Source organism: Aquarana catesbeiana, linkage group LG08, assembly GCF_042186555.1.
Source record: "Aquarana catesbeiana isolate 2022-GZ linkage group LG08, ASM4218655v1, whole genome shotgun sequence".
In the NCBI taxonomy this organism is placed as follows: Eukaryota; Metazoa; Chordata; class Amphibia; order Anura; family Ranidae; genus Aquarana; species Aquarana catesbeiana.
This window is the reverse complement of record NC_133331.1, coordinates 24,208,924-24,235,120: the sequence shown is the minus strand read 5'-3', so window position 1 is coordinate 24,235,120 and position 26,197 is coordinate 24,208,924. Positions and strand designations below refer to the sequence as shown.

Here is a 26,197-nt window from a genome sequence, read left to right as displayed (position 1 = left end):
ACTCTTGTCAAAATCTTCCCAGTCACAGAAATTCACACAACCAAAATCTAGCTGGATCAAGGACAAGTGAGTATAATGCCCTGTACACACGGTCGGACTTTGTTCGGACATTCCAACAACAAAATCCTAGGGTTTTTTCCGACGCATGTTGGCTCAAACTTGTCTTGCATACACATGGTCACACAAAGTTGTCGGAAAATCCGATTGTTCTAAACGCGGTGACGTAAAACATTTACGTCAGGACTATAAACGGGGCAGTGGCCAATAGCTTTCATCTCTTTATTTATTCTGAGCATGCGTGGCACTTTGTCCGTCGGATTTGTGTACACACGATCGGAATTTCCGACAACGGATTTTGTTGTCGGAAAATTTTATAGCCTGCTCTCAAACTTTGTGTGTCGGAAGATCCGATGTAAAATGTGTGATGGAGCCTACACACGGTCGGAATTTCCGACAACAAGGTCCTATCACACATTTTCCGTCGGAAAATCCGATCGTGTGTACGGGGCATTAGACTCTCTTATAATTTTCCCCTTAATTAAAAGAATTGTATATGCATTACAAATGACTGTGCAAAAAAACCTTGTTTGATCAGTATGCCTCTCTGTGTGCTCTTCTTCTCCTGCAGATCTTCATGGCAAGGCCACACTGAAGCTTCCTTTAAGTGCAGGGACATCTTCAACTTTTCGGGCACTTGTGTATACTATTTTACCAGATGGAGATATTTTGGCTGATTCAGCAAAATATAGAATACAGCAATGCCTTCAGAATAAAGTGAGTGGTTTAAGCATTTAGCTTATTCTGTATTCTTACCAAGACTTAAAGCCAAACTCCAGTCAAAATGTTTATGTTTTAAATAGAATGGAGAAGGTTTAGAACCTCTGTAAGGTTTTAAATGCCGTTTATGTTTTTTTTTTTTAAATGTTTCTACTTTCAACACATCAGCTTCAGGGATGTTTGCTTGCTGCCTAATATGCAATATATCCCACCCACTCTCAGATGTCATTGTAACAAGATAATCAATGTCAGTGGCAGCAGGAGCTTTGTTGTTCAAGTTAAGAGGTTACATTGACAGCACCGTGGAATGCGCGGAGCTGCCTGTAAGGTAAGTGAGGCTCAGGGCTGCATTTGATGGGGCACAGTGAGGCTGCATTAGATGGGGTACAGTAAGGCTGCATTTGATGGGGCACAGTGAGGCTGCATATGATGGGCACAGTGAGGCTGCATTTGATGGGGCACAGTGAGGCTGCATATGATGGAACACAGTGAGGCTGCATTTGATGGGGCACAGTGAGGCTGCACTTGATGGGGCACAGTGGCTGCATTTGATGGAGCACAATGGCTGCATTAGATGGGACACAGTGAGACTGCAATTGATGGGACACAGTGAGGCTGCAATTGATGGGACACAGTGAGGCTGCATTTGATGGGGCACAGTGAGGCTGCATTAGAAGGGGCACAGTGAGGCTGCATTTGATGGGGCACAGTGAGGCTGCATTAGATGGGGCACAGTGAGGCTGTATTTTATGGGGCACAGTGAGGCTGCATATGATGGGCACAGTGGCTGCATTTGATGGGGCACAGTGGCTGCATAAGATGGGCACAGTGGTTGCATAAGATGGGCACAGTGGCTGCATATGATGGGCACAGTAGCTGTATTTGATGGGGCACAGTGGCAGCATTTGATGGCACAGTGGCAGCATTTGATGGCACAGTGGGAGCATTTGATATGGCACAGTGGCTGCATTTGATGGGCACAGCGGCTGCGTTTGATTGCACAGTGGCAGCAATTGATGGGCACAGTGGCTGCATTTGGCACAGTGGCTATGTTTGATGGTACAGTGGAGGCAATTGATGGGCACAGTGGCTGCATTGGATGGAACAGTGACTGCGTTTGATGGGCACAGTGAGGCTGCAATTGATGGGTTTTTTTTCAGAATTTTTCAGTTTGTTTGCGCCCCCCAAAAAATTTTGAGCACCAGCCGCCACTGGTCAATGTTATTTACTTTATGTGTCAGTGGCCTAATGTAGAATGGAGAAGGTTTAGAACCTCTGTAAGGTTTTAAATGCCGTCTATGTTTTTTTTTTTTAAACGTTTCTACTTTCAACACATCAGCTTCAGGGATGTTTGCTTGCTGCCTAATATGCAATATATCCCACCCACTCTCAGATGTCATTGTAACAAGATAATCAATGTCAGTGGCAGCGGGAGCTTTGTTGTTCAAGTTAAGAAGTTACTTCCGGTTTCCCTGTTCCACAGGGAAACCGGAAGTGACGTTGGCAGCACCGTGGAATGCACGGAGCTGCCTGTAAGGTAAGTGAGGCTCAGGGCTGCATTTGATGGGGCACAGTGAGGCTGCATTAGATGGGGTACAGTAAGGCTGCATTTGATGGGGCACAGTGAGGCTGCATATGATGGGCACAGTGAGGCTGCATTTGATGGAACACAGTGAGGCTGCATTTGATGGGGCACAGTGAGGCTGCATTTAATGGGGCACAGTGAGGCTGCATATGATGGGCACAGTGGCTGCATTTGATGGAGCACAGTGGCTGCATTTGATGGAGCACAGTGGCTGCATTTGATGGAGCACAATGGCTGCATTAGATGGGACACAGTGAGACTGCAATTGATGGGACACAGTGAGGCTGCAATTGATGGGACACAGTGAGGCTGCAATTGATGGGACACAGTGAGGCTGCATTTGATGGGGAACAGTGAGGCTGCATTAGAAGGGGCACAGTGAGGCTGCATTTGATGGGGCACAGTGAGGCTGCATTAGATGGGGCACAGTGAGGCTGTATTATATGGGGCACAGTGAGGCTGCATATGATGGGCACAGTGGCTGCATTTGATGGGGCACAGTGGCTGCATAAGATGGGCACAGTGGTTGCATAAGATGGGCACAGTGGCTGCATATGATGGGCACAGTAGCTGTATTTGATGGGGCACAGTGGCAGCATTTGATGGCACAGTGGCAGCATTTGATGGCACAGTGGGAGCATTTGATATGGCACAGTGGCTGCATTTGATGGGCACAGCGGCTGCGTTTGATTGCACAGTGGCAGCAATTGATGGGCACAGTGGCTGCATTTGGCACAGTGGCTATGTTTGATGGTACAGTGGAGGCAATTGATGGGCACAGTGGCTGCATTGGATGGAACAGTGGCTGCGTTTGATGGGCACAGTGAGGCTGCAATTGATGGTTTTTTTTTCAGAATTTTTCAGTTTGTTTGCGCCCCCAAAAAATTTTGAGCACCAGCTGCCACTGGTCAATGTTATTTACTTTATGTGTCAGTGGCCTAATGTTGTGCATTACTAACAGGCTCAGATCAGTCGAGATTTCTGGGTTGTTATTGGTGACCACACTTTGGTGCACAGCTCTTTAGCATTTTGCACTCTTTCATTGATTAAGCTGGAGTGTAAACCCTGCCTACAGGCAGTGCCACCTTAATAGCATCAGGGTTCCCTGGGCAAAGTAATGCACCGGGGGCCATACCAGGGAGACGGCGGCCTGTGGCGCTCATGGCGCACCGTGGTAAACAGTGGTTGTGTCGATAAACCTGCATGGGCTACACATAGAATGCATGAAGGTAAAAAACATTCAGCCTTTAAAACCAATTTAATATTCTGTGCTACCCTTTTATCTCCTTGCCAGGTATCAGTTGGCTTCTCACCAGATGAGGTCCTCCCGGGATCGGATGTGTCTCTCAAGGTTCAGGCTGCTCCTGGCTCTCTCTGTGGTCTCAGGGTGGTGGATCAGAGTGTGGTGTTAATGAAACCAGACAAGGAGCTGACTGCAGACAAAGTGAGTGTTGCATCTTCAAATTCGATAACTGTCATCTTCTTTTTTCTAGACTTTACTGCAATTTTTTTTTTTTTTCATTTTTCCATTAAATACTTTTTTTTAAGGTTTATAATCTATTTCCATTCCGGGATGATGGAAGATATGACTATCGCATCAAAGAATCTGAAGGCCCTTGTCCGTATTATCCCTTTCATTTTCCTACAGAAATGGGACCCTTCTACGAACCAGTTAGGCCCCGCTGGCGTCCACATTTTATGGGTGATCAGGATGTGGATGTGTACAGCTTATTTGAGGTATATATACACACAAACTGAAAAACAAAACTATAAATTGTTTAAGGAAAATTATATTATTAGATATGTGCACTGCCGAAAAAAATGTTATTTTTTTCCTATCATTCTGAAATTTGGAAAAATTTTAATTCATTACCTTCCATTCATATAGATGCGGTATTCGTTATTTCGATAATTCTGAAAAATTTTAATTTGTTACATTCACTAACAGCCAAATTTGAAAGGAAATTCCAATACCTATAATTTAATAGTTTATAACTATTATTATAGTTTTTATTACGATTTATTATTAATAAATAATAATAATAATAACAAAAACTATAATAATGGTTAATAAACATAATAATTTATTGACTTATACTGCCTATATACTGCGTCAGGGTGGCCCGGCTGTGAGAAAAATGTACCTGTTCGCACCTCCTGGTCTCATGCGTGCGCGCGCGCCGGCGGCGGTGCGCTCCCGCTGTGATTGGACACAGCGGGAGCCAATCAGCAGGCGATGGCCACCCGCGATCATTCAGGGGAATGACAGAACAGTGGTCTGTGTAAACAAAGGCAGACCGTCATTCTGTCAGAGAGGAAGAGAGAGATCTGTGATTCCTACTAATCAGGAACACCGATCTCTCTCTTCATCTAGTGTCAGCATCCCCCACACAGTTAGAAAGCACTCATAGGAAAGGAAACACATTTAACCATTTGATTGCCCCTGATGTTAACCCCTTCCCTGCCAGTGTCATTAGTACAGTGACAGTGCATTTTTTTAGCACTGATCACTGTATTGCTGTCACTAGTCACCAAAAAGTGTCACGTAGTGTCCAATTTGTCCACCACAATGTCGCAGTCTCACTAAAAATCTCTGATCACCGCCATTACTAGTAAAAAATATAAAAAAGTCCCTAAATCTAGCCCATGGTTTGTAGACGCAATAATTTTGCTCAAACTAATCAGTATACGCTAATTGGGAAAAGAAGTTGACTCGCGCTAAAACAAAAAAAACTAACACATGTATGGTTGCAAAGGTGCAAAGGTAAAAATTATGTGAACATATAATATAATGTGACAACACCAAATTAGGTTGATGAATGAAAACAACCTCCCCTTAAGTAAAAGATAAACAAAAATGGATTATAAAAATTATATATAAAAAAGTCCATGTACAAAAATTATATATAAAAGTCCATATACAAGAAGCCCCCCAAAAAAGTGCAATAATGTGCAAAAAAAATTTAATTGAATGAAATCCCAGATGTGTGGGTCCACCACCATAGATGAAGTGCCTGGCCGCTTACCGGAACCCCATGACCCCCCGTTACAGAGGGTCTAACTGGGCATTGTAGTCTTGTTGCTTCGGGCAACCCAGGAATCAGGATGGAACCGAAATGAAACCTCAGAAGCTGTGGTGCGAATGGATCCACAGGGAAAGATAAAGCCCAGCCCTCAATGGAATGTTAACATCATGTGGGGAAAACAGAAGAAGGCTCCCATAGTGTAAAATCCAATGGTATTTATTTGAAAAAATGTAATAAACACTCACATATAGAAAAACAATTCGTCCTCTGAAGAAAAGACAGTCTGTGACATCGGCTGGATGATCACAGGCCGCCCGTCCTGCTGGAGTGACAACGACAGAGGGAGGTGACGCGATGACACCGCTCAGTGTCATTTTTTTTTTTTCACCAAAAATATGTAACAGAATACAAATTGGCCTAAACTGATGAAGAAATTTGATTTTTTACATATTTTTATTGGATATGTTTTATAGTAGAAAGTAAAAAATATTGTTTTTTTGTTTATAGCACAAAAAATAAAAACCACAGAGGTGATCAAATACCACCAAACGAAAGCTCTATTTGTGGGAAAAAAAGGATATCAATTTTATTTGGGTACAAAGTCGCATGACCAAGCAATTGTCAGTTAAATTAACGCAGTGCTTCACGGCGGCTTGTCCTGCGTCTCCTCCCTCCTCCTCCTTAGCGGGCAATAGGATTGTCGGGTGTCAGGTCTCAGGACTCGCTTCCTGATTGGCTTGTAGGAGAAGAACATTATTGTAACACAACTGGGTGGGCTCAGGGCGCAGTGCTCTGTGCCCCGAGCCCACCCTTTTTTTGAAGCCAATTAGAGCCTCTAATTACATATTTCTGAAAAAAAAAACCATTGGAATCCATGCGTCCAGCGCCTTGCATGTAGATTAGGGGCCGGGCACATGGACAGGCCTCTACTAATCAGCAAAGAGCTGTATCACCAATGAACAGCATCAACAGTGATGAATAATCCCACAGTAATTCCTTTACAGTAAATAGTCAGTAAACGTCTCAGAGTACTCTCTGTATATTTATTTATACATATATAATTATATATATATATATATATATATTGCTATGTAAATCCAAAACTAGTATAGAAGCACTCATGGGTCTTGCAGAGAAGGTAGATCAAAGCAGCAGCATTTTTTTTGTCAATGTTTCAAAGAAGTTCAGTCCACCTTTCTCAAGACATTACAACATGGAAGTGAACAGACCAATAAACCCTACCCACCAACAACACCACCTATATTGCTAAGTATATATATAAACCAGGAGAGGTACTGCTGACTATTAACAGCTCAGTTGAGGGTCCCTGTGGAGCAGTTGGTAAATACATGGCACCTGGCTTGCAATCTTAAGCTGGCTAAGCAGTGGGGCCAAGTCTTTAAGATGGTGCACATCTCACATCTGTACCACCCTTTTAAACTCTGCATGTGGTGATTTAAGGCTACTAGATGGATGGTCAGTTCCTTTCTTACTCAACGCAAGTGGCTGCTCACCAGTCCCATACACACAGCGAACTCTGATCTGGATGATAGGCTGTCAGCAATCCTTCTGGCTCTGCACTCAGGGTGACTCCATGCCTCAGGCTACATGTGATGAGTACACATACAGCAGCTGAGATGTGCACTCAGCAGTCCCTTCCAGATAGAGGAAAGGCTCTCCTCTAAATTCTCGGAAAAACTGCTATTTTTACCTCCTCTAAAGACACTATTCCTGGACGTTGTAGTTCATTACTCCATTCACTGCCATAGTAGGATCCTTTTTCCAAACTGTATCTCCCATAGCTCAGTGCAGCCTACACTAAAGTCTCCTGCGCTCCTCCTACTTGTCCTGGCAGACGGTATGAACTTAACCAGCATGATAGTTCAGTGAGAGCATACAGAACACCTGCAACACATTGTCCTAAATTGCTCCTGTTACTTAGTCAGGCACCTAGCTACATCTAAAGGGGGAAGTGGGGGGGGGATAAGGGTGGCTATATAGAAGGGAGATAGAAGGGAGAAAACCTTCTTTAAGTAGTGGTCACATTATAGCGGAGGGGGGTTCTTATTTTAGATGCCCCTCATCTAGCATCTCTCTCCCTGCAGCTCTCTCAAATTTCAGGGCCACATGCCGCATAACCAATTCAACATGCCCTCCACATCTTTTGAGAGGTCGTCACTTAGCTAGGTAATTATCATCATTCACTTGTGACTCTTCAGTACAGACATAAATCACCCTTCTCTAAATTTAGGGCTTCTGGAGCAGAACTAATGATGCCCAGTACAAGGGATTCCAGATTGACTGCATCTCCGAACCTCTGGGACTTGCTGCTTCCTCTCTGCTCCTGACCAACTCTTAAGTCTAAACCTCTCTACTGATTTTTAAACCCTCTACTAATTGAAGTAGTTTCATTACCTTTAGACGGGTTCTGTTGTAAGGAGTGATTGTGATGTCCACATATAACTGCAATGAAAGTATATGTAAAGGTAAACCTTTTTTTAACTTTTGGATAGAGTAGGGCAGGGTCCATCAAGTTTTATAGTTCTTTCTCTGTCCCTGTAGATTTACAACTCTATTGGTGCTGGTGATTATCGCTGAGGCAGAAAAATAGGTGAGGATAAATCACCCAAAAGGAAGAAAGGAATTGCCCTCACTTTGGGAGATTCCCTCCAACTTCCTGTTGTGTCTCAGGAACAGGAAGTGAAGGAAAAACTCCTCAACACTACACAGACAGCAAAAATAACCTGAGAAGGGTTTTAAAGTAGAAATAAAGGCAAATCTTTTTTTCTTATTTTGGGTAGAATAAGAGATGGTTATCACTCCTGACAGTTTTTTTTTTGTGATCTGTGTCCCATTGCAGATATTTCCCTTCACTTCTTGTCCCACAGTCAAGACAGGAAGTAAGAGGAAATCCCTCCAAAGGGAGGAAATTGCTGGTTGTCATCAGGGTCAGTGGAGCTAGTATCACCATTGAAATATTTACCCTCTATTCCTGTTTTGGGGATAACCCAAAATTTGGGATTTACCTTTTACTTTCACTTTCAGTGATAATGACAAACAGGACAAATAGAGGAGGTTAATCTCCCTATTGGGGACATAGACAGCAATAAAATCCTGGTTTTCTAATCCCTCTACGCTCTATACAAAAAAAAAAAAAACTTTTTGCCTTTAGGCCCCTTTCACACAATCAGATCATCCATTGCCCTCTATGGAGCAGCGGATGTCAACGGACACCCATCGACATCTGATCCTATTCGCTAAAAACAGACAGCTGGGGGATCTGTTCTCCATCCGTCTGGCGGATCAGAAGAGAGTTGGATGGAAACAGACAGGCGGTTCATTTCCATCCAACCGCCCAGAGGAAAATGGGCTGTGTCTGTGTCCATTCTGCATAAGCAGAGTGGACACAGACCTGTGATCAGCATACAGGATCCACTGGGAGAGCTCACCTGTGTGAAAGGGGCCTTAGTTATTAGACAAGTGCATTCGTTTTCATCCGAATGCATTTTCATCCGAATTTCAGGTATTTTCGTTATCGTTTTAACAAACGATAACGAAAGTGCAGAATCTGAAAAACGAAAGATCCGACATAGACAAATGCTTTATTTTTGTTTTCGTTGCTACAACAGTTCGATATAGATAGGAGATTTGACATGATGATGACAATAACAATCTGTGTCCATCAAACCCGTGGTCGAATGTGCCTAACCTTAACTCTATTAGTCCAAGATTATTCTACATAGAGAGAAAAGATTCGACATAGAGAGAAAAGATTTGACGTAGGGGAGAAAGATTCGACGTAGGGGAGAAAAGATTTGACGTAGGGGAGAAAAGATAAATAAAAATAATGATGATGATGAATGTTATTGGCTGATTGTAACCAAAAAGGAGGAGCAGTAAAATAGCTAGAACTAAGTACACACGTACTTTGGCTTATGGTGTTGAAAGTTCTAAGAAGATTCGACGGGCAGGTAAACTATACGGCGTTGTACAGTTTAGCTGCTCCGTCGAATCTTCTTTGAACATTCGACAGACACCATAAGCCTTCAATGACAGATTCGACCTTAATTTGGATTTTCGGACGAATGCAATTTTTAATGAAAAACGAAATAAACAAAAACGAATTTCGGGAGTAACTAAATAAATTTATTTTTGAAACGAAAACGAAATTCTGAAATGAAATATTTCAGTGTGCACATGTCTATTAGTTATACTTTAATCTTTCTGTACTCTATCCAAAACTATAAATATAATGTTTTGGCTATACTTAAACTTAACTTTTTGTATTACTAAAATGTTCCTTCAAAATTGTAGTGCAGGCCCCTTGACAGTCCCTCCAGTTTGTCCTAGGTTCTTTTGCCATTTGGTGTACAGGCAGCCAGGCACCCAACAACACAGACAGTCTCACAACTCAGTGACCAGACTTGTTTTTTCATGCAAGTTGAACTTAATTGGGGTGCAAGGAGCTGTGGGAAACTCCACAATAAAAATGTGCAAAGATCAGAGAGGATACTCTTTGATTTGCTTTTCTTCCTTAGGAAAATTCCCCCTTAGCAGACACTAGGGGAACAAACAACTTTGGAACCCTAAGGGAAAGGGCCCGAGCCAACAGCACTGAAGCAAATAATCAAAAGGATAGCAACAGAGAACAGCTGTTAGGATCCTACAATCAGGCCTGTACTTACAATATTCCCTGATACTTGGATGCCTCCATCCAATATCTGCCAGACATGTCTCCAATAAATTCCCAGACCAGATCCTCAGTAAAATCCCTTGATTTTGGCTCCAGTTGTTTTGTTCAGAAAGTAGGCCCCCCAGTACCAACTGAGCTGGGACCTCGATGCTCTCCTGTAACTTCAGCTACACTGCCCAGAAGGGCAGTAGCCCTTCAGGCTAGGGTCTTCTCCCTCTGGATAAGAACCCTGCTACTCCAGACCCCAGACTATTTATGCACTCCTCATCCTCCCACTGGAGACCCAGAACAGGCAAAAATTATCAAACACAGCTCCAATGATTACAAAGAAGCTAAAGAACTAACTATTCTAGGAGGGTACTATACTATAATTTTAAAACCAGTCACTTTAAACCACATGATTAGGGTGGGGAGGTCCATATCATTAACAAGGGGTGCCAACAGTAACATTTTTTCTATCTCCCTTAATTCCATTCCACACAGAGAACCAGAATCTCTCACTCTTCACAGTGAGTCCATGATGGAGAAACACTTGCAAATCCCATTGGGGCTATACATCTAAGTGCTGAGGTTTAAGTGCTCAGGGGAGCCCAGGAAAGTAGATATCATGAAAGGATCCTAAAGAATTCGGGCCTCCTCACCATAAATGGACAGCTGCTGCACAGTAAACAGTTTACAATGTAGCAGCTGTCCATTCCAGCTGCAAGGGGCAGTGTGGTGCACGATTCAGCACATCACACAGCTTCTTTTTTTGTACAACCTTTATTTGAAGTGCACAAAAGTGACTTCATTTATGTCACCCACAACAAAAAGACTGGTGCTGCTCAAAGCTCCACCAGGTCCTCTTGCATGACAAACCTCTAGCAGTGCCAACAAGGACAGAGCTTGTCCCAGCTCAAAACATCTAGTAGGGAAAGAAAGTCCTCATAGTCGCACATCACAGCAAAACCCTGTAAGGAAGTTATAACAGCCTCAGCCCAGACTCCAACCAGGCCACGCTATCCTATGCATTTCACTCCATACCCAGAGCTTAAAGTGTTACTAAACCCACAACTGTAAAATCAGTCTGTATATGCAGTAAAGCGTGCTTGTTAAACTCACTGTGGAATTTAAGGGGTTAATCTTTTGCATTGTGTATAAAGGCTGTTTGATACGGTCTTCTCTGATCCTCCTTTTCTTCCACTGGCTCAAAATAAATAACCTGATATTTACAGAGCCAGGGGACAGGCTGCACATGCTCAGTTTGGTGTGTATTGCTAGATAGATTGATAGATTTTTTTTCTCTTGGGTGGGTGCATATAATCACAGGGCCAATCAGCACTGTCCAGACAGAGGATCAGGGGAGAATAAAAACTCCTCCTACAAGGTTTACTAGAAACTGATAGAAGTCACAAGGCTGCTATATGCTGCTGATGAGAAAAGGTATTTATCAATTTATATTTACTAAAATAATTGCATTTCCATGTTCTGTGCACTGTGGGAGACCAGATATAGTGAATGCAAGGTCCTGGGTTTAGTAACACTTTAGTCAAATACATAGTTCTTAAAGTGACCCCTTTTTTTTTTTAATAAAAAAGCTGGAAGGGGGGAGGCCACATGCCCTTGCTGTTCGGGCTGAAAGTGGAAGTAAACCCTCCTATTATTTTCAGCCAAGGAAGCTGCCATCTTGACCTCTATTTAATCTTCAACTGCCATGATGCTGCACATGTGATCAGTTATGACACCAGCCATTGGATTGTTTGACAGTTTGGTTGAGAGCACAACCAATGTGACAGGTACATTCCCGGCACATGCCGGAAATGTAAGACCCCTTTCACATCACAGCGCGGCCGTGTTAGCGGTACAGTGCCACTAGTTTTAGCGGCGCTTTTCACCTGCCAGCGGGGTGCTTTTAACCCCCGCTAGTGGGTTAAATGCGCCCGAAACGTGTCGCTGCCTAAGCAGCATTGCCCATTCATTTCAATGAGCGGGGCGGTGGAGGAGTGGTGTATACACTAAACTGCTCCAAAAATGCTGCTTGTAGGACTTTTTCTAACATCTTGCAAGTGCACCGCCCCATTGTGAAAGCACTCGGCTTTCCTGGTGCCTGCATGGCAGCATACCAATGGTTGGTTGCTCCGCCCCCGACCAACCCACAGGACCACTTTAACTCTATAAATAAAAGAGTTGTTCCTCCCCACCGTCATTCTTTTCTCTGTCCTCGTTCCTACAGGATCAAGTGCTCAGCCCTACCTCACCGCTTTATGGTGTGACCATTGCAGGTTCATGCTCTCCTGCAGTATGGCGTCCCATTGCTTGGGCTGCTAAAAGCGCCAGATAAGTATGGGAGCCCGTTTTTCTGTGGATCTTTTTGGGGCTTGGTGGGTTAACAGGAGCCAGTTTTTCTCTCCTATATATTTCCTTGTTCGGCATACTAAAACCCTGAGTGCTTAAATGCTTGTGCTTTTTACAAAAACGCTATGAGGTTTTTGCCTACCTCCACAGCATGCCTCATGTGCCTGTGTATCTCTCCTCTGAGTGTGCAGCGCTTCGCGCGCGCCGTTCAGCTCTGCTTTCCTGGTGGGGGGCGGGGCCTCGGCGTGATGTCACGGTGCATGCTCAGTAGCACTGTGAAGCCGACGGCGGCCATCTTGGGACTCCCAGACTGCTCTCTAGTATATAAGAGAGCTTACTGTCAGTAGAGGAGCAGCTGCCTTAGAGGAAGCATCTATGAGGTGTCCTCTCCAACTCCTTTATCCTTTTTGACTCTGTGCTATGGAGCCCAGCCAAGGTACCAGGGAGGAATGGGAGTATATGGAGAAAATTTACAGAATTGGCAGAGCTTAATCATTTTGATCCCCTGGACCCTGCAGTCCAGAATGTGCTTCTCTTCCTACAGAATGGCTTGGATCTAGTTTAGGTCTAAACACTCTTAAGGTCCAGGTCTGGGCTCTCTCAGCCCTGACAGATACACGATGGGCTTTAAACCCTCTGGTCGAACGCTTTTTGAAGGCAGTCCTGAGATTGCGACCTCCCAGGAAAGCATTATACCCCAAATGGGACTTGATGATTGTGCTGGATGTCCTATCAAATCCCCCCTTTGCTCCCACAGAAGATTGCACCCTAGAGGACATTTCCTTAAAAGCAGTATTCTTGATTGCCATCACCTCGGCTCGCAGAGTATCGGAAATCCAAGCTCTAGGATCACGGGAACCTTACATCACCTTCTTCCCGGACAGGGTGGTTTTGCAACCCATCCATCAATTCATTCCTAAGGTACCTTCTCTCTATCATCTTAATCAGGAATGGGTTCTCCCAGCATTTGGAGAAGATCCAGAGTCTTCAAGATTACATGAGCTAGATGTAGCCAGATACCTGAGACACTATTTAAACTCAACACAACAGTTTCGCAAAGATCAAAGACTGTTTGTCATCCCAAAAGGCGCCAGAAAGGAAATGGCAGCATCCAAGACGACCTTGGCAAGCTGGATCGTAAAATTAATCCAAAGGGCCTATCGGGCAAGTGGTCTGGCAGTTCCAGATGCGGTCAGCGTGCATTCCACTCGGGGAATGGCCTCTTCTTGGGCAGCATTGGCGCGGGTCTCCCCTGAGACAATTTGCCGAGCAGCTAGTTGGTCGTCATTCAACACTTTCATGTCTCACTATAGTGTAGACCCAGCGGTTCTTACTTCCTGGGAATTTGGAGAAAGAACCTTACAGATGTCAAGGCTGTAGTTTTTCATTAAATTTCTTATTGCAGTACCCTCCCTGTCAGCAAGTTATTTACCATTGGTATGCTGCCATGGAGGCACCAGGAAAACAGAAAATTGAATACTTACCTTTCCGTAATTTTCCTTTCCTGGTGCCTACCCATGGCAGCATACACCCTCCCTTCAATAATCCTTAGTTTTCTGAGATCTAGTTACAAGAATGACGGTGGGGAGGAACAACTCTTTTATTTATAGAGTTAAAGTGGTCCTGTGGGTTGATCGGGGGCGGAGCAACCAACCATTGGTATGCTGCCATGGGTAGGCACCAGGAAAGGAAAATTACGGAAAGGTAAGTATTCAATTTTCCGTTTTCACACTGGGGCTGCAGGGGAGGCATTTTTCAGGCATTTTTTTTCAAGCCCTCTCAGTCCATTCTAACAGACCAAGCTTTTTATAAAAAATGCCTAGGGAGCTATCCAAAATGTATTTGTTTTAAAGCCATGCCCATACCTCAGAATGCTGTACACAAAGTATATGTCCTTATAATAAAATCTAATTTTTGTATTTTTTCCTTATAAACTACAGGGATTACATTTAAAAATACTAACAAGTGCAGCAATTAAGAAACCCAAGGATTGTTCCGAATTTGCATATTCACGTTATAGATTATATGACCAAGCAGGACCCCAAGGACCCGGAGGACCAATAGTATATGGTAAGTTTGTAGAATAAAGCAATATATCTTAGTCGAGATATGTAGCTGCTGCCATAGCAGTGCATGCTGATTCCATGAGGCCTGCAGGTAGGGGAGAGCAGTGTAAGGCCTCCCACAGCCCTCATTTAAAGACCATTTGTAGGCTGGGCCTAGGGCTGGGGTACACCAACTGGGAGAAATCATACACATAGTGTAGAAAATGGTATAGTTTCTTGGATATTGTAATATAATTAACAGAAGTAAATGCAATTAGTTGTTTCAGCCACTGGTGTCCAAGTAACACACTTTGGGCATACCTCCCAAATTTTGAGATGGGAACAAAGGAAACCTATTAGCAAAAGTATGTAGGCATAGGACACACACCCTGCCGCACCCCCTTAAAGGAGAACTATACAAAAAAAATGATTAATTTGTAGTGCACCCCCTCAGGAGCTGCAAGTAGAATGGGATCCCCCACCCTGCATAGCCAGGCGCACCAAATTTCCACAGGCACTTTTTTGCTTTATTAAGGGTAATAAACTAGGGTTGGGAGGTCATGGGGTGCCCAACTGACTTCAAACACAATTCGGGGACAACTATTCCTATATACAGTACTATATACAGCCCCTCTTCTTCCTCCAGCACACTCTTGCTTGCAGAACCCAGCTATGTCACCATGTAGTAATTTTGTAGCAAACACCCATTACAGGCAGGGACTCGCAACCCCTATACTTGAGAGCAGCTAGGGTGACACAGCTTAAATTTTTACAGCACTTCCTCTCTGTGGTCACTGATCCCAGCACCACCTCTTCAGGCACTGCCAACCCACCTGGCTGCAGCTGCCCCTTTCACTAGCCCTCCAGGCTAACTTCTCCCCACAGTCCTCCAGACAGACACTCATGAGCCCACTCGGCTGACTCTTAGGAGATCTCCCGGATGTGCTGACCTGCTCCCGCTGTCCTCTGCTTGTTCCTGTGCCTCCAGGAATGGTGTCCTCCATGTGTTGTGAGGGATCCTTCCAGCACTTGAGCTCCAGCCCAAAGTCCACTCCCCCTAGGGGGCGCCCTCAAGGGCCACCAACAGCCCATTCAGCATCTCCATATTACACCGACTGCCCCTGCTGGCTTGACTTATACCTATTTATGAGGTGAGCTGCCCCTTTCCAACCCCTTTTTGCTGGGGATTGGCCAGGGTCCTCATAAATATGCATGGCAGCACTTCCCCACTCCCACCCTCCAGTTCTGGAATTTATATCAACTGCCAGACCAGGGGGAAGTGATAGAGAAAGCTGCCAGATGAGTAACCCAGCCTCCCTGACCCAGATTCACAACCCCAGACCTGGCTCTCAGCAAAGCCAATTTACTTAAGCTAAGCTATTCAAACTAGCACATTAGCTTGATCAGTGTTTCTCAACTCCAATCTTCAAGGCGCCCCAACAGGTCATGTTTTCAGGATTCCCCTCAGATGAAATGGCTGTGGTAATTACTAAGGCAGTGAAACTGATCAAATCACCTGTGCAAAATAATTGAAAGCTGGAAAAACATGACCTGTTGGGGCGCCTTGAGGACTGGAGTTGAGAAACACTGAGCTAGATGGTTCTGGAAGTTAAAACCACAAGTGCTTTTTTACCACTACTATTCCTTTATAATGACTTTTGAAATCTTCAGATGCAGCAATTTAGAAATTGGATGAATGGTTTAACACTGGGAAACACTCTTTGAGAGATAAATAATGCATTTTTATATACAATTATTAAGATCAGACCAAAATGAGGGACAAAGGAGGTGAAAAGAGGGACGGAGGGACACTGTTCCAAATCAGGGACAGTCCCTCAATTAGTAATGGGAATGTGCTGCAGGTATAGTATATTCAGTAAAGCACAGTATTGCAACAGCAGAGTACCCAGTAATCCAGTAATGGCTCAGTGTAGCAGCGGTATTTCATTAATAAGTAATGGCACAGTATTGCACTTATCTAAGAAGAACCATTATGGAGGAGAAACTCCATTTATTGTTGCCACATCCCAAATATATTATATATAAAGAGTAAGTACCCCCCGGTAAAAAGGGATTTTAAGGGCAAACTTTTTGAGGACACAATATTTTCAAAAAATAGAAACGTTTATTTCATAAAAGCAGTGTAATGGTCAGAAATAACAACCATGCAAAAAGTGAAACATAATATCTATATATAGTATATAAGAAAAGAGCACTTCTCCTATAGCTCGATGCGTTTCGGGAGATTCAAGATAAAACCCTTCTTCAGGGAAATGAAGGAGACCATAGTTTGAGATGCTCTGAAACAGAAAAAACAGTCTAGATTTCCAGAAAACAATAGGGCAAACGTGGTGTCAAATATGGAAACATCATAGCCATAAAATGTGCCCATACCAATACTATATTCATGGAATCAAGTATTTATTAAAAAAGATTATTAGGATGGTGCTGACCGGAAATGGAGACACATATCCAAAATGAAAAGAAGGTCGCTCAATAAAGGATAAGTCCTCAAGGCTTGAGAGATCCCTCACAAGGATCCCCAAAAATGAGTACAGTAAATCCCAGCCGCAGATTCATGCAGAGCAGTATATGGCTGGAATTATGGGGATATCAATCCTACAGAAAAAGTCATGATAGAAAATGATAAATGTTTCAGAGCGTTTCCAACTATTGTCTCCTTCATGGCCCTGAAGAAGGGATTTAGCTTGAATCTCTCGAAATGCGTCGGGATATAGGAGAAGTGCTCTTTTCTTATATACTATATATGGATATTATGTATCACTTTGTGCATGGTTGTTATCTCTGACCATTACACTGCTTTTATGAAATAAATGTTTCTATTTTTTGAAAATATTGTGTCCTCAAAAAGTCCACCCTTAAAATCCCTTTTTTACCGGGGGGGTACTTACTCTTTATGTACAGTATTGCAAATAGACCATGTTTTGGGCTTAGCTTGATTTACCAGAAGACAGGAGATCAGGATAAAACAGAGTCAGTAGGTAAGCCAAGTCAAACACAGGATAACAGGGGGCAGGTCTGGTCACAAATCAGAAAACCTGACAACCGCTGAGCAATTCTCCTTAGTTCTGCTGTGCTTATTTAAATTGGCACCAAAAGCCAGTGCCAGAACATGCATGCTTATTCACGAGCACACACAGCCTTGATTCTATGCATTGGTTCAAGAGCTGTACTGTGCATGTGAAGAATCTCCGAGCACAGCCATGTACTCGATCTTCCTGATAAATAGGCTGGCAATGCACCAGACTGGACTAGATGTTGCACACAAAAAATATGTTTAGGGAAGGGTGTATAGAGCTGCCAACATCCTAATAAACATAGAAAATGTGCATAAAATGCACTAGATAAATCCCTTTGGACTTTAAAGGCAGAACATTGTAGTAAACAGTAAATGTGGAAAACATCAGCATATCCACCAGCCCAGCATTAGTGGAGCCTACACGCCGGGTGGTGCATGAGATGACCCCGCAGGAAGCACACAAGGGGACACCCGGTGGGCAATGCAGAAAAAACACCAAGGAACCATAACACACAATTAATGGAGAGGCATAGAACAATGACAAAACTAAGAAACCTGTATGAACTGACCACAGCATGACTCTGGCAGTGTATGGGGATACTTGTATCTACTGGGTTTGATTATATTATATAATTCCACTGTCTATATTCACTGTCTAAGTTCATGTGCATATATTGTTTTTATCATTGTAGGGCTATGTTTGCCCACTCGTTTTACGCTTTGTATTAATAAAAGTGGTGTGATTGCCTTTTAAATATAGTTTACTGTTTACTACAATGTCCAATGGCATTTATCTAGTGAATTTTATGCACATTTATCTAGTGAATTTTATGCACATTTCTATAGATATTGCACACGCGCCATTTTTGCAAGCATACACCACAACACACGGTAGTGTGTTATTGTGTGTGGCGCGGTGCACTGCAAAGTGCATTGGGGTGCCGTTAAGAATGAATGGCACTGCAATGTATATACGCATGTAACCATGTCTTATGTTATGGCTTGTGGGCCCTTAACTGCTTCAGCCCCGGAAGATTTTACCCCCTTCCTGACCAGAGCACTTTTTGCGATTTGGCACTGCGTCGCTTTAACTGACAATTGCGCGGTTGTGCAACGTTGCACCCAAACAAAATTGACGTCCCTTTTTTCCCCACAAATAGAGCTTTTTTTTGGTGGTATTTGATCACCTCTGCGTATTTGATCACCTATTTTTTTCACTATAAACAAAAAAAGAGCGACAATTTTGAAAAAAACGCAATATTTTTTACTTTTTGCTATAATAAATATCCTCCAAAAATATATTAAAAAGTTATTTTTTTCCTCAGTTTAGGCCGATATGTATTCTTCTACATATTTGTGGTAAAAAAAATCGCAATAAGCGTATATTGATTGGTTTGCGTCTACAATTTTTTTACTAGTAATGGCGGCGATCTGCGATTTTTATCAGGACTGTGACATTATGGAGGACACATCGGACAATTTTGACACATTTTTGGGACCATTGGCATTTTTACAGCGCTCAGTGCTATAAAAATGCATTGATTACTGTAAAAATTTCACTGGCAGGGAAGGGGTTAACACTAGGGGGCGATCAAGGGGTTAATGTGTTCCCTAGTGTGTGTTCTAACTGAAGGGGGAGGGGACTGTGTAGGGGAAGAGATAGATCACTGTACATACTCTGTATGGAACAGACGATCTGTCACTTCTCCCCTCAGAGAACCAGAAACTGTGTGTTTACATACAAAGATGCCAGTTCTCCATGTGCCCCGAGCTATAGCGGGAGCCTAGCGGTGATCACAACTGCCAGGCACTCGCAACAGCTCTGTGGGCTAGCAGGGGGCACGCGTGCGTGCCCCTAGTGGCCACAGGGTGAAGTGGTGTTACATAACATCGTTTCGCCCAGCCGTGCCATTCTGTCTCAGTGCAACTGCGTCGGCTGGTCGGCAAGTGGTTAAAGTGGATGTAAACATGATTCATGAAATTTGAGCTGGGCACATATATCTGCAGTGTTTTCTTATATCTCTTCAAAGCACTATGTCCTGTAGCTGTCTCCTGCTCTGTTCTTCTGTTATCAGCCTGATGACTTCTGATAAGTTCTCGGTCAACTGAGATAAAAGCAGCCAGAGTTTTGTGTTGGGGAGGATGCTATAAATAGATTAGCAGAGTGCTGAACCATTCAACAAACAGAGCTGAAAGTCTCTAATAGGGATGAGCCGAACACCCCCCGGTTCAGTTCGCACCAGAACCTGCGAACGGACCGAAAGCTCGCGCGAACTTTAGAACCCCGTTAAAGTCTATGGGACTTGAACGTTCAAAATCAAAAGTGCTAATTTTAAAGGCTAATATGCAAGTTATTGTCCTAAAAAGGGTTTTGGGACCCGGGTCCTGCCCCAGGGGACATGTATCAATGCAAAAACAAGTTTTAAAAAGTCAGTTTTTTTGGGAGCAGTGATTTTAACGATGCTTAAAGTAAAAAAAAAAGTGAAATATTCCTTTAAATATCGTACCTGGGGGGGTGTCTATAGTATGCCTGTAAAGTGGCGCGTGTTTCCTGTGTTTAGAACAGCCCCTGCACAAAATGACATTTCTAAAGGAAAAAAAGTAATTTAAAACTGCTTGAGGCTTTAATGTAGTGTCTGATCCCGGCAATATGGATGAAAATTATTGAGAAAAATGGCATGGGTACCCCCCCAGCCCATTACCAGCCCCTTTGGGTCTTGTATGGATATTAAGGGGAACCCAGCACCCAAATTAAAATAAGGAAAGGTGTGGGGCCACCAGGCCCTATATACTCTGAACAGCAGTATACAGGCGGTGCAAACAAGACAGGGACTGTAGGTTTGTTGTTAAGTAGAATCTGTTTGTAATTTTAAACGGGTACATTTTTAACGTGTTTAGCTCCAGCCAAAAAAATTTTTTTTAAGCTTTTTGGAAAACATAGGGAAGGGTTTTCACCCCTGTGACATTTGTTTTGCTGTCTGTCCTCCTCTTCAGATGATTTCACCTCACTTTTTGTCCCAATGACAAATGATTTTTGAAAATTTGGGGTTTTTTGTGGAACAAGGATTGGAAAGCATCAGTGGAAAGGAGAAATGTTTTTCCCATATTAACTCTTACAGGAGAGAATTTCCCTTCCTAGGGGTAGATTTCATCTCACTTCCTGTTTGCAGGTAGGAGTCGTTTGTAAGTTAGATGGTTGAAAGTAGGGGCCTGCCCTATATACTCAGCAGAAATTTGGGCCTTAGGTGTTGTTGTGGCCACAACACTGTAAGCCCTCACAGGGCCCTGCTGTGAAATATTAGATCAAGAATTGTAATTACATTCCCCTGTTGAACAAGGGCACAAAAATTGGGCCTTTGGTGGTGGTGGTGGTGCTGGTGCCACAACACTGTAAGTCCTCACTCGCTCTTGGTGGGTGCAGAAATGGGCCCTGCTGTGAAATATTAGATCAAGAATTGTAATTACATGCCCCTGTTGAACAAGGGCAGAAAAATTGGGTCTTTGGTGGTGGTGGTGGTGCTGGTGCCACAACACTGTAAGTCCTCACAGACACTCTAGTTGGAACGCAGGAACGAGCAATGCTGCAAAGTATTGCATCAAAAATTGTAATTACATGCCCCTGTTAAACAGGGGCTGAAAAATTGGGCCTTAGGCACTGGTGCTGGTGCCAAAACACTGCAACCCCTCACAGATACTCTGGTTGGAAAGCAGAAACGAGCCCTGCTGCAAAGTATTGCATCAAAAATTGTAATTACACGCTCCTGTTAAACAGGGGCTGAAAAATTGGGCCTTAGGCACTGGTGGTGGCGCCCAGAGCCAAAAATATTCTTACAAGCTATCAGCGTGATCATTGAGGAGGAAGAGGATAATTACTCAGGGATAGTCACTCAACATCAGAATAGGCAGTCTTTGAAGGGATCTGAGATTTCAAAAAAAATTATTCGGTTACATCAGCATTAGGTGCTTGGTAGCTGGTGGTGATCCAAGACTGATTCATTTTTATGAAGGTCATTCGATCGACCGAGTCGGTGGACAGACGCACCCTGTGATCGGTTACAAAGCCTCCAGCAGCACTGAATGTGCGTTCCGAAAGAACGCTGGACACAGGACAGGCCAGTAGCTCAATTGCATACTGTGCAAGCTCTGGCCAGTGATCCATCCTCAAGACCCAGTAACCCAGAGGATTTTCGGTGGGAAAGGTGTCCAAGTCAGATCTTGCCCCTAGGTATTCCTGCACCATGTAAAACAGACGCTGCAATATAGTTGCAATACAGTTGCAGCTTGTGTGTGTGTTCTTTTTTTTTTTTTTTGGGAGAAAACTAATCCCAACTCTCCTCCTCCTTTTTTTGTTTTTTGAGAGGAGATGGGACTTAGTCGGATAAGCACTTCGTGCTTGGGTATATATATTTTTTTGTTGTTTTATGTTGGTCTTTGTCATGGTTTGTATAAGCTTGTTTCAAAAATTGCCTTAAAAATTAACATTGCTGGTACATGGTATATTGTAAAAATCTTGCTGCTTGTGAGTTACCCCAAATGGTGTTCCCCTAGTCATTTTACTTGGCCATGGCTTCCTAAACCTATATGGCCACTTCCTTAGCTGAAACCTTTTCGGTCCTTTCATGGAATGTGAGAGGTCTTAATTCTAAATTTAAACGGGCACTGTTGATGAGATATCTAAAAACCCACTCTCCACATTTTATTCTCCTACAGGAAACCCACCTCACAGGCAGCAAGGTTTTAACTCTAAAAAAACCCTGGATTCAGAGGGCCATCCATGCGACTTACTCCTCTTATGCTAGAGGGGTCTCAATCCTAATACACAAGAAATTCCCCTGTGTTATTGAGGACGTGTGCACGGACCCCCAGGGCAAGTTTGCAATGGTGGTGTTTTCACACTGGTCTCAGCGATATATAATCATAAATGTTTATATTCCTCCACCTTTTACACATGATTTATTATATAAGGTTTTGGAAAAAGCAGCTCCTTTTTATCCAGCGAAATTGCTGGTGATGGGGGATTTCAACTCTACTATCTCCCCAGATTTGGACAGACCAGTCCCATCAAAAAACTATAGCTCTGAACTATCTATATGGGCACAGGCAATGGGGCTACAGGAGATATGGAGATGGAAACACCCGGCTATTAGGGCATACTCATGCTTTTCGGCCTCACATAGGACTGCCTCACGGATTGACCTAGCCTTCTCTAATTCAATCCTGTTGACGGATGTAATAGGGGCTAAATACCTACCCAGTGGGTTGTCCGATCATAGCCCACTGGTAATCGAGCTTCGCTCGCCTGCACGCCGAGATGCGGCCCTGTGGAGGCTGGGGGCACAGTGGATTTCCCACCCTGAGGTGGCTGACACTATCCCACCCAGACTAGTTGAGTTTTGGGAACTTAATGAAGGCTCCTCGACCCCACAGACGGTCTGGGACACCTTCAAGGCCTATACAAGAGGGCAATATATCTCTATTATCGCTAGTGTCAAGAAACAGCAGGGCCGGGAAACTGACAGGTTACAACAGATGGTAGAGGATCAAACATTAATCTATAGTACAGATCCTACAGCAGCTCATTTTGACGCATTAAATGCCGCCCGCAGTTCACTAAATTTACATTTAACGGAAGTTACAAGATTGGATATGCATAAAGGTAGACAGCGACTATTTGAACAGGGGGACAAGAATGGTCGCTTCCTGGCCATGTTGGCACAGCATGAATATCCATCCACAGTGGTTTCGGGCCTGCGGTCTTCAACTGGGGATAAGGTGACCTCTCAGGTAGAAATCTTACAAATGTTTAAAGCCTTTTACCAAACTCTTTATACCTCTGCTCTTCCCCCCGACTTCCAGCCAGAGATGTTGCAAAACCTTTTAGATCCACTAGCACTTGGCTGGCTGTCGAATGAGGAACGAGAATCGTTGGTACGCCCTATTTCGGCCTTAGAGGTTTTAAAAATTATACGGTCCTTCCCTTTGGGCAAGGCGCCAGGGCCGGATGGTCTTCCTATAGAATTTTATAGGGCACATGCAGCATTTTTGGCACCCATCCTGGCCCAATTATACACCCTCTGCCTATCCAAGGGTGATCTGCCCCTTTCAATGCACCAGGCCTATCTTACTTTGATCCATAAGGACCTTAAGGACCCAGAGCTATGTGCCTCATATAGGCCAATAGCCCTATTGAATAATGACCTGAAAATCTTAACCAAACTGCTGGCTACCCGTCTATATCCATTATTACCTTCGGTTATTGACTCTGATCAAACAGGATTTATGCCTAAAAGGTCAACCGACGTTAATCTTAGGAGACTCTTTACCAATATTCATGCCCAACACAATAACTCCGGTACCAGAGCTATTGCCCTACTAGATATAGAAAAGGCATTCGACACTGTGGAGTGGCCCTTTTTGTGGGAGACTCTACGTCGAATGGGTTTTCCACTACGGTTTATATCATGGTTGCAGGTGATCTATAGGTGTCCCATTTCATCGATTCGTTTGGGCTCCAGACTCTCAACTCCATTTCAACTGTTTTGGGGAACTAGACAGGGCTGCCCTCTTTCTCCGGCTCTATTTGCTCTAGCTATAGAGCCAGTTGCAGAGGCTCTCCGTACATCGCCTCATATTAAGGGGCTTAGGATAGGCATGCTGGAGGAGAGAGTAGCCCTGTATGCTGACGACATGGTTTTATTTTTGGGGGACGCGGGTCCATCACTTCAGGGTGCTCTGTCACTCCTCAACACTTTCTCCATGGTAACGGGCCTCCGGGTAAACTGGCCAAAATCTACTCTATTTCCAATAGATCAAGCAGCCAAATTGACATCCTCTCCAGATAGCCCATTAAAGTGGGTTGACTCCTTTAAATATCTTGGGGTTTGTGTCTCTGCACAAGCCTCAGATTTTCTTAAATTAAACTTGGATCTGGTTGTGGGGGATATGAAAGCTAAACTCAAGGCATGGAATAATCTCCCCCTATCGGTATGGGGAAGGGTCAACTTGCTTAAAATGAAGGTCATCCCCAAATTCATATATTTATTCCGCCATTCCCTGCAGTGGATTCCTAAATCCTTCTTTACTAAACTAAACCAACGCTTTTCAGAGTTTCTCTGGGGCTCCTTACCACCGAGATATAAGTTAACTACATTAATGAGGCCACTATCGCAGGGTGGTATGGCCTTTCCAGATTGCTATAAGTACTTTTTGGCGACACAGCTGGTGACAGTGGTCTGGTGGCTAAATCCTGATAAAACCAATGTGGCCTCCGCTTTGGAGGCCACTGTGGCAGGCTCCTGGGAATCTCTTCAATACCTAATTTACAGAGGCCCATGTGCCCCACACTTATTAACTCCGTCTATGCTTACTACTTTACGGGCCTGGAAAATGGGCTTGGCTATTGAAAAACACAGCCAGATGGGAATTTCCCCTAATACACCCCTATGGCTAAACCCCAATTTACCACATTTTTACAAATCTATTGACCCCCAGATATGGACTAGATATGGTATAAAATTAATCTCACAAGTGGTGTCTTGCACCTCACTGCTTTCTTTTTGTCAGCTTTCCTCCCAGTATAATCTTCCGCAGCACTATCAGTTCCGTTATCTTCAACTTTCGCATGCTTTCGAAGCCCAATTCCCACGTTCGTCCTGTATATTAATACAGTCTAAACTGGAGACTACTCTTAGATCCGGTTGTACAAAAAAACCTATATCTCACATATATCAGCATTTAATCTATGAGTCCTTGCCTCCGTTGGACGGCCTTTTGTCCCGTTGGCAGCGTGACATTCCAGCTTTGAGTGGCGAAGATTGGGATGGTGTTTGGGACTTCCCTTTTAGTTCGCTAGTCTCTATACGTGACAAGTTAGTCCAATTTAAAATAGTCCACCGGGCGTATTTCACTCCCCACAGACTTCATTTGATAAATCCTGCCCACTCCCCTAAGTGTTGGAGATGTAGCTACACCCCCGGAGATTTTTCCCATATCTTTTGGCATTGTCCAAAGATACAACAATTCTGGGGGGAGGTACTAGGCCTAATCAATAAAATTGCATCCACTAATCTACCACTGTCTATGGAGATTTGTATGTTGGGCCTTATAAAAAAATTAGTTCCTGCTGTAGCTAAACGCACGATGATTGGCTTGCTTCTATTTTACGCTAGGAAAACCATAACATTTCAATGGAAGAAGCCCTATCCCCCCACAAATGTCCAGTGGAAACGTTTGGTTAACGATAATCTTCCACTATATAAAGATACCTATCTTAATAGAGGCTGCCAATTGAAATTTAATAAGGTTTGGAGTGGGTGGCTGGAGGAAATGAACATTGCTTACTAATGTTGGACTAGCCTCAGTTACGATACCAAGAATCGACGATTAAATGTAATTCCTAGTTAATAGGTATAGGCCTTTATGGGCAGTGGGGGGGCGGCCCAAAAATTCCAAAAATCCCCTTTTCACTTACATGTTAAAATTGTATTGCATGGATGTATTCCTCTCTTTTTCTTTCCCTTTCATTTTTTTTTTTTTTTTTTTTTACCTGATGTACTTGCGATATTACCTGTACAAGCTAGACAACCAATTTGTATATGTCTTTATGTCTTTGTGTCCTATAAGGAAAATTTGAATAAAAATAAATTAAAAAAAAAAAAAACAGACGCTGGCGATGGTTGCTGGAACCGATCATAGCTT

General features: G+C 43.5%; 1 protein-coding gene across 1 annotated transcript in view; it reads left to right on the top strand.

Annotated features, from left to right (window-relative positions):
* The window catches only part of LOC141105640 (alpha-2-macroglobulin-like), a 182,647-nt gene that overhangs the window by 60,368 nt on the left and 96,082 nt on the right, over positions 1–26,197 (top strand). Inside the window, exons 14-17 of the mRNA XM_073595611.1 lie at positions 629–774; positions 3,657–3,806; positions 3,911–4,099; positions 14,356–14,485. Coding sequence (XP_073451712.1) covers positions 629–774; positions 3,657–3,806; positions 3,911–4,099; positions 14,356–14,485 — 615 coding nt within the window. The remainder of the gene's footprint in view (positions 1–628; positions 775–3,656; positions 3,807–3,910; positions 4,100–14,355; positions 14,486–26,197) is intronic.